Source organism: Tasmannia lanceolata, unplaced genomic scaffold, assembly GCF_043159265.1.
Source record: "Tasmannia lanceolata isolate RefF3 unplaced genomic scaffold, GAP_Taslan_0.1 ptg000044l, whole genome shotgun sequence".
Classification (NCBI taxonomy): domain Eukaryota; kingdom Viridiplantae; phylum Streptophyta; class Magnoliopsida; order Canellales; family Winteraceae; genus Tasmannia; species Tasmannia lanceolata.
The window spans coordinates 4,802,840-4,815,932 of record NW_027518721.1 but is presented as its reverse complement, the minus strand read 5'-3'; the positions used below and the strand labels follow the sequence as shown (position 1 = coordinate 4,815,932).

Genomic DNA, 13,093 nt, shown 5'->3' with positions numbered 1-13,093 from the left:
AACAGACCATCCGCGAAATTCCTTCTGCGATGGACGCTAGCAAATCCCAAGTTTAATACTTTTTTTTATATACTACTATGAGATGTAGCAATTTTTTTGAATGGTTATAAAATGTAGCATATTACACTGTAATAATATGAATGTCTTGTTTACATAGATCTTGTTCATTCTGATTTTTCATAATTTTTAATTATTTTGATTAATTGTTAATACATTTAATATAATAAATTAATTGTTCTCTATATTTTTGAATAAAATAAATAATTTTCTAGCATTTCCTTACTTTTTATCTTAAATTTCCATCATTTGCATATGTTTCCTTAGGGTCTGTTTGGATGCTCTGAGAAGAGTGGGAAAGGGAAAGAGTGACCAACAGGGAAAGGGAATGAATGGGAATACTTGGAATCGGAAAATTTTCCGATTTCAGGGCCTGTTTGACCCACAAGGAAAGGGAAGAAATGGTGGAGATTTTACTTGAGGCGTAGGAATGACACAAGTCGGAAACTAGTGAATCACGACAACATTGAGGATGATGCCGGACGTTGGGGAATCGCCTCCGTCGTTGGTTTTCCGGTGCAAGTTGATCACCAAATGGATTTGGGTTCTCGTAGCTGATTTTCACCTATTTCCATTCTATTTATTTCTCATGCGTGAGCAGTTTATGAACTGGGATCCAATTTCTCTGTCAGAGGCAAACTGCCCTGTGGTTGCCATGCCCTTCCCATACATGGGCAGCTTGCAAGCTTCTTACCATGTGGTTGCCATGCCCTTCCCATACCTGGGAAGCTTGCAATCTTTTTGCCACCTTCTTTCATCAGCCCCATGTTCATCATTTGAAGCCTTCTTTTCTGGTTTGTTTCTCCACAGAAACTACAAGCAAGAAATCATAGTGCTGAAATCGACCCCTTTGTGTCGACGCAAGGATGGGATTTGGAGATGGTGGCTACTCACAATGTTGAAATCAGAAAATCGTAGCCACCCAATTCCGCCAGAAACCGCAGTCAGCCAACCCCTCCAGAACCGACAGCTTGAAGACGATCACCTCTCTCTCTCTCTCTCTCTCTCTCTCTCTCTCTCTCTCTGCATACCAAGAATTTTTTCCGACCGGAGTTCACCATCACAGCATTAAAATCGTAAATCCAATTTTAAACGCCCTTCTTCGCTGTGCTCTACATGACAGAAGTTTAAAATTAAAAAAACCGGAGTATGCGACAAGGCATTTGCCACATGGGCTGACTGGTGTGTGACAAGAGATTTGCTTTTCTCGAAATAAAACTTCCCCGGTATACCAAGCACATTGGGAATGCTGTTGGAGGGAAAACTTCGACAGTTTATTTTTACTTTCTAGGATTTTTCCTTGTTTTTTCTGGCATCCAAACGGAGCCTTATGTTTTCGTGATTTTATAGGATTTTTAGAAGCTTGTACTGAAATAATATATTATATACAGTTACAATTTTTGTTTCATTATGCGTTTCGGCAAGGATGGAAATAGAAATAAATGGAAATTTAAAACCATGGTAAGTGCATGGTTCAAAAATCATATTAGTCAGACGACATTAGCCTTCCAATCAACGGCATTGGATGTTTAACCATTGGTCAAATAAGTTTCAACCATCCATTTGCAAGTCATTGATTGGAGGGCTAGTGTCGTCCAACTGACTGGATATTTAGACCACAAGCATTCCCTGGTGTGGTCCACCCATTCCTTTCCCAAACATGTGCTATGTGTATTCTAGCAAGCTCATAATAGGAAAGCTACCTTCTGGTTCAATATATGTGTACATCACACACACACACACACACACACACACACACACACACAGAATGCACCATGCCAAAAGAATATTACTAGGAAGGAAAAGAAAGGATTTGGCTCATGGTAAAGCATAGAAAATGAGATGTTATATAAGAATGAAGAACCTTACATTTATCTTATTAGTGTTGGTGGCTTTGGTAAACTACGAACTTTACACGAATCTTAAATCATTTGTCTAATGAGTAGCCTCATGGATTGATGGGATGTCGTACTAAACTTTCTTCACACGAATGTATCCTCTATGTTTGGCAAAATATTGAGACGGGCAACTTAGTGCCTCTTAGGCTGGACTTGCAAACAAACATGCACAGTAATGCGCAAAGGTTTTTTTCTCAAGATGTCCAGTATAATATCTTCAATCTTTTATGACATCATTGTACCATAACCAAAGTTCATAGCATTTGATTGCCTATGCTTGTGAATTTCTGTAGAATTATCACGGGAAAAGGTTCAGGAAGGATCCATAATTTCTTTAGAATATTATGGGGAAGGGGTTCAGGAAGGATCCATAATTTCTTTAGAATATTACAAGAAAACTGTCTTGATTTGGTTCTTACCTCTGTGTTTATAGTGATGTTTGACTTTGGTTTCAAGATGATTTTCGTCATCCTCTTATGATCAAAATAAACTTGAGAAAATTTGTCAAAGGCATCTATCTGATGTTTTCCTTTTCTTTCAATTTCAATTTCGTCCTGTGGCTGCTTAAAGAATGCATTGTTTCAAGGTGCCCCTTTAGGCTGCATATGAAAGAGTTCTGATGATATTTGATGGAAAGAAATCTCTGCTTGTTTGAATTTATGCTTTGCTTTTTTATGTTGCAGAAACTTATATTTTGCTCTTGTTGTCACTTTTCCCATGTTACTAGTAGAATGACTTCTTTAGTTTCTTTTTCTACCGAATTTATCTTAATGAAACCCGTGCCCATTCAATTTATAATTTTCTGTTGGTTAATTGTACAGTAATGGAGTGATTTCCTTTTGCAGATTTCACAAAATTTGTATAAGCCATACATTGAGAAAGTTCCTCTTTTTAAAGGATGCTCATTGGAATTCATTAATCAAATTGTGAGTATCCCTTTGGTTGTATTCTTACAATCGGTTTTCACTAGACAAGCTGAAGAGTGCTGCTTGCATTTCATTCCTTTGTTCATATCAATCATTTATTTTTCACTAGGCAATTTCCTTTCAAAGATGCTAACTCTAGTACTTGATATGCTTTTGTGTCATCTAATGACAATCTATTTGAATGCTTCTTTGATCTTTCTCACCTTAACAAGTATTTTATAGGGCTTAGCATGATTGCATATCACAAATAAGTTAGACCTGAGAAAGTTTTCCTCACATGTTCTTACTACTCGAGCAGGTAATCAGACTACGTGAGGAATTTTTTCTCCCAGGGGAAGTAATCATGGAACAGGGCAATGCAGTAGATCAACTTTATTTTGTCTGCGATGGTGTACTGGTAACCATCAATATCTTATCACCTGCTATTTTTATCAATTTATATTTTGTGGACATCCGTATATAAAGTATGTTGCCTTCAAAATAAAGAGGAGGATCATTGTGATATATTATAAACTGAATGGCTGAGATATCTCATTTGCTGGAAAGCCACTATATAGTGTTTCAGTAATGAATGGAGCTCATCATTTTCTCGAACTGTAACTTTACACTTAAAAGCTATCAATAAGCCTGGGGACACACATCTTTCCTTAAGTAGGTTCACTAAAATTACCAGTTTTAACTGGTCTATCTTATTGCTTTATTAAATATTGGCTGGAATTATACATATCTTCATTTCTAATGATTAGATGCATTGACTTAGAACTTTTATTACTGCGTCTTGTGCCTGGAGGTGCTTTGCAAGTTCGATGCCAGCTTACCTATTAAAGGAAAAAAAAAGGACCCAAACTTTTATGTATTGCATTTTCCATAGTGTTCCATTACTGTTGTGCAGTTCTACTATATTTTTGCTACCAAATGCAATAATGAGTTCCTTTTGTAATAGCCACAGAGTTTTGTAATACCTGCATTGTTAATGGCTCTTAACTCATCTATTTTGGAGGTTACAGGAGGAGGTAGGCATAGCGGAAGATGGATCAGGAGAGACTGTTTTACTTCTAGAACCTAATAGTTCATTTGGAGAAATTGCAATTCTTTGCAACATTCCCCAGCCTTATACAGTTCGTGTTTGTGAACTATGTAGACTGTTGCGACTTGATAAACAATCTTTTTCAAATATCTTGGAAATATGCTTTTCTGATGGGAGAACTATCTTGAGCAACCTTCTAGAGGTACTCTATGCTTTGGAAAAATTTCACCATTTGCGCAATTCTATGGAATATTTATCCCAAGTGAAAAATTGCCTATGAAAATGATTATTTGTACATAATATGTCTAACAGACATGCTCGTTGACAGGGCAAAGAATCCAATCAACGAATCAAGCAACTGGAATCTGACGTCACATTTCATATCGGGAAGCAAGAAGCCGAGCTTGCGTTAAGGGTAAACAGTGCCGCTTATCACGGAGATCTATATCACCTGAAGGATTTGATTCGAGCTGGAGCAGATCCCAATAAAACAGATTATGATGGAAGGTCACCTTTGGTACGACACTCACTTATGAATATTTTGAATGTCTTGTTCAAGTAGCTAGTAAGCCATTTATGCATTCGTGGAACTCCTGGAAATGTGATTGGGAACATTGTCTATCCATTCGAAGGATGGAAGTTTAGTAGAATTGGGTTGTTAAACTGCCATTGCTGAAGAGGTACTTTGACTAACAGTTATCTTTTTTCCCTTTTCTTTTGAACTAGCAAAACGAAACAAAATATATAAGCTGCAGCCCACCCAGGGAGAAAGAAAAACAAACTATACATCTGACATGTGATTCTAGGTCAATACCTGTCACAAATATCTCCGACATTTTCAAAATATTGTGATTTATCACGACATTTTTATAAAACGACAAAATCCCAAAAAAACCCCTAGATTTTATAAAATATAGCCATATTTTCTGACATGTGATTCTAAGTCAATCCTGTCACAAATATCTCCGACATTTTCAAAATATTGTCATTTTATCATGACATTTTTATAAAACGACAAAATCCCGAAAAAAGCCCGAGATTTTATAAAATATAGCCATATTTTCATTCTTATCAGCCATATTTTCTGACATGTGATTCTAGGTCAATACCTATCACAAATATCTCTGATATTTTCAAAATATTGTGATTTTATCACGACATTTTTATAAAACGACAAAATTCAGAAAAAGCCCCGAGATTTTAAAAAATATAGCAATATTTTCATTTTTATCATTTACGGCATTAATATAGCAATATTTTTATTTTATATATTTTTAAATTATATATCTTTAAAATAATTTTATTTTTATTGTTTATTTCCGATATAAACCCAAAAAAATAAATTATTTAATATATCCCTAGATTTTCCCTTGCCGAGATATTCCTGACAACAATATTTGTGACTTAGGTCTATTATACCATTGCAAAACAAAATTTGCTAATGACCAGCTATCGAGTTGCCCTCCCTTGCCGAAATATTCTCGAGAACAATATTTGTGACTTCAGTCAATACGATTGCAAAACAAAATTTGTTAATGATCAGCTCTCGAGTTGCCATCTACAATCATTGTGGATAATTCTTTCAACCTACGAATTAGAAGCATAAGATCTTGAATGAAATCCTCCTTGGGAGCATTTCATTGGCAATCTAATGTTGTGCCACAATGCTAGAATGCTTTGAAGCATGAGTGAATCCTGTTGGATGGGACAAGCAAGAACCATATTCCTTTACTACTTGATATGATCACTCCAAAGCTCACCTAATGCTCCTCCCTTCCTTTTGGTCTGGGAAGGTTCAAGGAATAAATAGGTTTGCTTGCTTCTAAAGGTCTTCCTACAGGCACTAATCCAGTCTAATATTTTGACACGATGATATACCATTAAAAGAAACCTGCCATTGAACCTTTCAAAGGCTTTAAGGATAATGACTTTGACATCAACCTTTGTATCAGTACAGGCATCCGTAAAGACTCTAACTTCCTCTCTTTCCAAAAACCTCATACTACCAAAGGAAACAGGATGCGCCACAAGCATTTCAACCTTTCCACAGGACAGCCTCCACAGCTCCATTGATCAACGAATGAAGAGTAGTTTCATTGCAAGGATATTAAATACTCTAAAAATAAACTCCAATTTCATAGTACTAATATGTGCAGGTTACTTCTCCTAAATCACCGAAAAAATTGCAAGGGGTCATTAATGAAATTTATTCATCAACTAATTGATTTTCAATTAAAATCTCACCTTTTAGAGCAGGCACTCAAATTATAGGACTCTAGGAAAAGGTTCTACTCCCAGAGAATTGCCCGCAAGGCTTATTGGGACCTCTCAAAAATGTCAAGCAAATGTCATTTACTGGCCAAAGGAATCTCCACTCCTTTCTTTAGGAGATTTTGAAATTAGATTGTACATTTTTATAGCAGCAGTGAAGGAATACTGATTTACTGATTTAATGTTCCTCTGTTTCAACAGCATCTTGCAGCATCAAGAGGGTTTGAAGACATTGCGTATTTCCTGATTCAACAAGGCTTGGACACTAATACTCTTGGTAACATCTTTAACTGTTGCATTCATGTATTCCTATGCTTGTGGCTTTTCAATATTCTTTGATTTGATATTATGATATATTGAAGTAAAAAGTCTGATATTATGCTAATAAATATTGTTGAACTAGATAAGTTTGGAAACACTCCCTTACTAGAAGCCCTCAAGAATGGACATGATCGAGTGGCTTCTTTACTTTTCAAAGAAGGAGCATTGCTCCATGTAGATGATGCTGGTAGTTGTCTTTGTATGGCTGTTGCGAGGGGGGATTCAGATTTCTTGAAAAAGCTTTTGTCCTACGGCATTGATCCGAACTCCAAAGATTATGATCACCGGACCCCACTTCATATAGCAGCTTCAGAGGGGTCATATTTGATGGCAAAAATGCTGGTGGAAGCTGGCGCAAGTGTTCTCTCCAAGGACAGGTAAACTTCAACTATAAAACTTTTTTTCATTTGTGAATGTATAACTGTGTGTGTGTGCATACATATACATGTTGGATATACATACATATATAGTGAAATTATTTGGTGTTCACTTTTTAATGAGAGTAATGGGGGTACGACATAGGTACCACCCTTGATATTCTGAAAAAGTCAGCTGCCGTTGGATCAAATATCAAAGGCAGAACCCCCCATTATGTTCATGAACCCATGAACATCACATAAAAACTTCAGCAGATTCATTTAATCCATCTGAGGTGGCTGCTCTCACATGCAACAGCCCATCCACAAAATGCCTTCTGCGGTGGTTGCCAGCAAATCCCATATATGAATCTTGCACTTTATTTGAGGTCCGCACATTTTCTGCTTTTAGTTGAAGTCATATGGGATATATGATGCAGTTTTTTATGTATAAATATTTATAACCTACCTTCAGTTCTGTTCAATCCTTACCTATCTAGTTTCATCTGAATATTAAGTGGTCCATGGCAATGGTGGTATAATATTTATAACGACTCGTTGCAATTTGTTCTATGGATTTTATGACAATCAACTAAAAAGGACATTTTGGAACTGTCATTGTGTTAAAAAATTTCATATCATATCAAAAAATTTAGTTAATACTCAAGTAGGTATGAGTAGCCAAAATCTGCCGAATAAAAAGCTCCTATAAGGTAACAAATAGATACACGGAAATCATGAAAAAATAAAAATAAAAAGAATGTAGACAATTTATGGCAGTCAACAGTTGTTCAGGTATGAATCAAACAATCAAAACTCCATTAAATGTTAAGTAAATATATGAACTTCTTTGAAACAATAATCAAAATTTATTAAAAGATAGTGAAAACACCATTTCAAAAAGGGAAATGATAAATGCGCCCCTTTTCATTACTTGGGACCCAGGTTTTAAATTTCAATTTCGGCTATAATTTCGGGATTCACCGAAACTGAAATTTTAGCCGAAATCCCGAAATTTCAGTCGAAATTGGGTAGACAAAATCCAAACGGCGGATTTTTCTTCCGAAATTGCGGTAATTTCGGTTGAAATTCCGTAAAGGAATAAAATAATGATATATTATTGAAATTTCGACCAAATTTTCCAAATTTTTTGGCCGAAATTTGGTAAGTTTCGGAAATTTCGGTTTCGGGATGTTTCGGTTTTGGTGTTGACCGAAATCCAAAATATCGGTCTGAAATTTCGGATTTCGGTCGAAATTTAAAACCTTGCTTGGGACACCCAGGTGTAGGCGTGTAAATGGATATTCGAAAATTCGATTACCATCCGCATCTGAATCTATTTAAAGCGAATATTATCCGAATCTGTTTCAAGCGGATATTATCGGAATCCGTTTATGAGATATCCGGCTCTTAGCGGATGGGAATCTGATAAATGGGATATCCGATCCGTTTAACATCTGAATCCGAGAAGTAAATCCTTTTTATTTATTATTAATAATATCATTAAATTTTATTTTTAGTAATGACACACTATCTTTTGTTTCTAAAGGAAAAGTGAATTTTCTTTTTAGAAAAAAAAACAAAAACAAAAGGTGTTTTGGGTAGGAAATGAAGCAATCTCTCATTTTAAGGGCATTCTTGGAGTTTGACATGGCTTATTTATGAAGCAGCAAATGTGGGTTATAGGATGAAAGAGACAAATGGATGATGGTGATTGAAAGAATATGGCATATCTTCTAGAGAATTCTAAAGCAAAAAGGCCATCTAGGTCATTGATGGTAAATGGACGGCTTAGATCAATTTTTCAACTTAGGGTTATATAAAAACCCAAAATGCAATTAAAAGAGGGGACTTCTAAGGTTTGCAAAGAGAAGCAAGAGAGAGGAGAAAGGAGGAGGCTGAGACAACATCTTCGGCATTACTTGGTGCCTCCAACCCCACCAAAATCCATCGCCGCCCCTCTCCACCATCTCATAGCCACCTCCATCACCGCCAGTCACCTCCATCTCTAACCCAATCCCCATCTCCATCCTCATTTCCCTTCATCTTCCACCATCAGCACTCTCACTTCCCCTATTCAAAATAGCCCATACCCATTCCATCATATACAAAAAACAAAAAAAAACTCAAAGACCACTACCAACACCATCATCTATCCCCACCGCCTCTCTCTCTCTGCCTTTGTTTAAAAGGTTTAAAAGGAAGAAGAGGATCTCATATATTTTAGGGTTTGAGAGTTAATTTTGTGAAGAGAAGGTAGAGGTATGGTTTTAGGGTTTGGAAAATTCATTCGAGGAGTAAGAAGGAGAAGAAAGATAAAGTGCTGCAATAAAATGTTCAAATTTACCTGATAAACAGATACGGATAATATCCGAATTCGAACAATATCCGACGGATACGAATCCAGTAATAGATATTAAATATCCGTCGAATTCGGATAATGTATACTGTAATCGAATTCGGATATAGCCATATCCGCTTTGAATTCGATCCGTTTACACCCCTACCCAGGTGTACGTAATCTATGACTACAAAGAGGCAGTTGTACATCACATGGGAGGTTTGAAGGGACCCGATTGCCATCGTACACTGCACCTGGGTGTCCCAAGTGATGAGAAGGGGCGCATTTATCATTTCCCTTTCAAAAAAAAAAAAACATGTTAAGTAAAGGGAAATGTTATTAGCACTATTGTATTTTGATGAGGGCACTCATCACTTTATTAAAAGTACTGTATGACCTACCACATAAGATGATCCAAACCGTCCATTAGATAGGCCACAGCCTAAACAGGCTTTGCCCCAAATATCATTTCCATAGGTTGATCCTAACCCTCCGATCTACAAAGGGTTAGGATCAACCCTCTAAAATTCAGATCGGAGGGTTAGGATCAACCTATGGAAATGATTTTTGAGGCACAACCTATTTAGGCTATGGCCCATCTAATGGACGGTTTGGATCATCCTATAGTGCGGGTCATACCGTACTTTTAATAAAGTGAGGAGTGCCCTCATCAAAATACAGTAGTGCTGATAACATTTCCCTAAGTAAATATATGATACAAATTTATTTCTTTGAAACAAATTTATTAAAAGATAGTGAAATTTTTTACTTATGGAGAACTACTTTGGTCATGAAAATTTTCTAAAGGATTCATTACCCAACCCCAACTAGTTTGGGACAAAGGTTTAGTTGAGTTGAGTTGAGTTGAGATGGAGAACTACTTTGGAATCCAAAGGTTTTAGACTGAGTAGGACTAAGACATTGTATATGGAGTGCAACTTTAGTAATGTAAGGAGACGGGCGATGATGTAGTAAATATGACCGGACAGGAGGTACCTAAGAAGGATATCTTTTGCTATCTTGGTTCAAATTCCTACATAAGGAAGGAGAGATTGAAGAGGATGTTAACCACAGAATAAGAGTAGGTTGGTTGAAGTGGAAGCATGCTTCAGGAGTTCTGTGCGACCGTAAAATACCTACCAAGTTGAAGGGAAAGTTTTATATGACAGCTATGAGGCCAACCATGATGTACGGCTCAGAATGTTGGGTCACCAAGAAGCAGCATGTGCATAAGATGAGTGTAGCGGAGATGTGAATGCTTAGATGGATGTGCGGGCACACAAGGTTAGATAGAATTAAAAATGAAGACATCCGTAAAAAGGTGGGGGTAGCACCAATTGAGGAGAAGATGAGAGAGCACCGCTTAAGATGGTTTGGGCATATTCAACGTTGGCCTTTGGATGCTCTAGTGAGAAGAAGTGACTCGTGCCAAGTTGATGGAGTAAAAAGAGGTAGGGTCAGACCAAAAACATCTTGGGTAGAAACAGTGAGGAAAGACTTGATGGCTAGGAACATAACAGAGAACATGACCTTTGATAGGAGAGAATGGAAGAAAATAATCCATGAAGACGAACCCAACTATTGTCAGGATTAGACTTAGTCAATTTGAGCCGGGTAGATTCTTTCACCTTCTTCATGAAAATTTTCTAAAGGATTCATTAGCCGACCCCAACTAGTTTGGGACAAAGGTTTAGTTGAGTGAGTTGAGTTTAGTGAAAACAAAATTTAAAAAAGGGGCAAAGACTGCCCCCACACATAAGTCAATCTATTTAAACCCTCTCTCATTATTCATTGGCATCTCTCAAGTCTCAACTGAAGAGAAGAAAAATATAAACCCTCTAACACTGTTTAAACACCTCTAACTATGTTTAAAAATTCTTCAAGTCAATCATCGACTTGCCCGAGTCACTCGGTTATTCCGTGGCTTTGTTGTCCAACCAACTCAATAAAAACCCATTTGACTCACTTTATTCAATGAAAAACCCATTTGACTCGCTTGATTCAATGAACAATTGACCGTGTAAATCATTGACTCACCTGAGTCCATCCTTTTTACCTTGACGAGTTCTCGTTTGAGTCCGAACTTTTAAACTTGGCCTTATAGAGGTCCCAAATCTCACCCAGCATATGGGCTGATTGCTAAAGACCTGAGCTGCAAAAAGTTCCCAGGAAATCACATTGGTTGCATCTCCGTTGAACACAAGAATAGGCACTCGACTCAATAGATAATAAGCAAAAGTAAGTTCTGCTTCATCTGAATCTTTTTTGCCAAAGTTATTGAAAAACATAAAAAAAATAAAATTTCTTGTTCCTAAATACACCACCTACCCCTGCCAAATCCGATTCACCTTAGAGCTGTCATCGAAGTTGAATTTGATAGAATTGGGAAATCTTGCTTTTGAAGAAGAACTAATTTTTCCTCTTGCAATGTGATCACTGATGAATCCCAATGTCTAAGAACCCCCAAACTCATTTCTATCTAGATCCCATCTCTTAAGAAGCCTGTTGATCTTCTTCATTGATTTGCTTTTGTCCTAAAAAGATATATTCCTTTTATTCAATCATTCTCAGAAATTTGTAGGAACAAATCTCCACATGATCTTACCTTTGTCTCTTAAATGATCGACTTTCCATTTATCGAATATAATATGCTATTCTACATATTTACTATAATGTATTCTTATCGAGGTGTCTTGCGTTTGTACAGGCAAGAGTTATCTGCGTGTGCAAATGTGTTGGATTTTGGGGTGCCAGATTCAACCCCATTACACAATGCCAAACTATTTGTATATACCCCTAGTGAGAATTTAAAAGTATAGCGTTATTTTCATTTTTATAAAATATTGCGTTTTTATTCCGGCATTTTGATAAAACGACCAAATCCCTAAATAATCCTTAGAATTTAAAAGTATAGCGTTATTTTCATTTTTATAATAAAATATCGCGATATTTTGACGATATTTTTATTATATTTATTATATTTTTTAAATCTTTTTATTTTTATCATTTTTTTTTTCCGTTATAAACCCGAAAAAAATGAAAAAAATTGATATATCCCGAGATTTTCCCTTGCCGAGAAATTCCCGAGAACGATATTTGTGACATAGTTTCCCATTACCTTCAACTTGTTATGGTTGTAGTACTTACAGTCTTTCACATCAGTAGATGCTTGTATCATTTTCCATGTTCGTTACATTTTATTGGTCCGCAATTCAAATTTTATCTATAATGAGAAGATAGGAAATGCAGACGAACTAACGACACAATGTCATGGAATCTTGGGCGCAGTAAGGAATCAGAATTAGCACAGGCTAGTTGTTAGTGATATTCCCTTGTCTTGTACTCTAATTATGGGGACTGCTCATTCCTGTAATGATGTTTTTAATTCAATAAAGCAACACTATTGTTCAAAAATATGGAAATGTGGATTGATGGACACTTGGACTACTTGTGTACAAAGTTTCTTAGCTTTGATTCAGATAAGAACTCGTTCGCGTAAAATTTTCCTTATGGCTCATTTGGCTGTGATAACTGGTTGGTCAGTATCTGCAATCAGCTTGACAAACGTTTGGTTGTATTTTGAGTTTTCAGATGGGGAAACACTCCTCTCGATGAAGGACATAGGGCCGGAAGCAAGCCCTTGATTAAACTACTGGAAGATGCCAAGTCTATACAGATGCCTGAGTTCTCCGATATCTCTCAAGAGATCAGAGGTATTATCTACTTTCCAGGTGCTTTCTGCAGTTGATGATGTTAGAACATAAGGTCTTGTTCTTTTAAAAAAATGTTGATCCCAACACTGAAAACGGCCGTCTGAGCGTACCTGCTCTCTGGTTGATACCATACATATATACCATCATAATAGAAGCTACTGATATTTGGAAAGACAAGATGAA

At 36.5% G+C, this 13,093-nt stretch overlaps 1 protein-coding gene across 1 annotated transcript in view; it reads left to right on the top strand.

Annotated features, from left to right (window-relative positions):
* The window catches only part of LOC143863561 (potassium channel SKOR-like), a 44,201-nt gene that overhangs the window by 29,987 nt on the left and 1,121 nt on the right, over window positions 1-13,093 (top strand). The window contains exons 7-13 of the mRNA XM_077374269.1: window positions 2,801-2,881; window positions 3,180-3,278; window positions 3,889-4,110; window positions 4,237-4,425; window positions 6,381-6,456; window positions 6,583-6,877; window positions 12,789-12,910. Coding sequence (XP_077230384.1) covers window positions 2,801-2,881; window positions 3,180-3,278; window positions 3,889-4,110; window positions 4,237-4,425; window positions 6,381-6,456; window positions 6,583-6,877; window positions 12,789-12,910 — 1,084 coding nt within the window. The remainder of the gene's footprint in view (window positions 1-2,800; window positions 2,882-3,179; window positions 3,279-3,888; window positions 4,111-4,236; window positions 4,426-6,380; window positions 6,457-6,582; window positions 6,878-12,788; window positions 12,911-13,093) is intronic.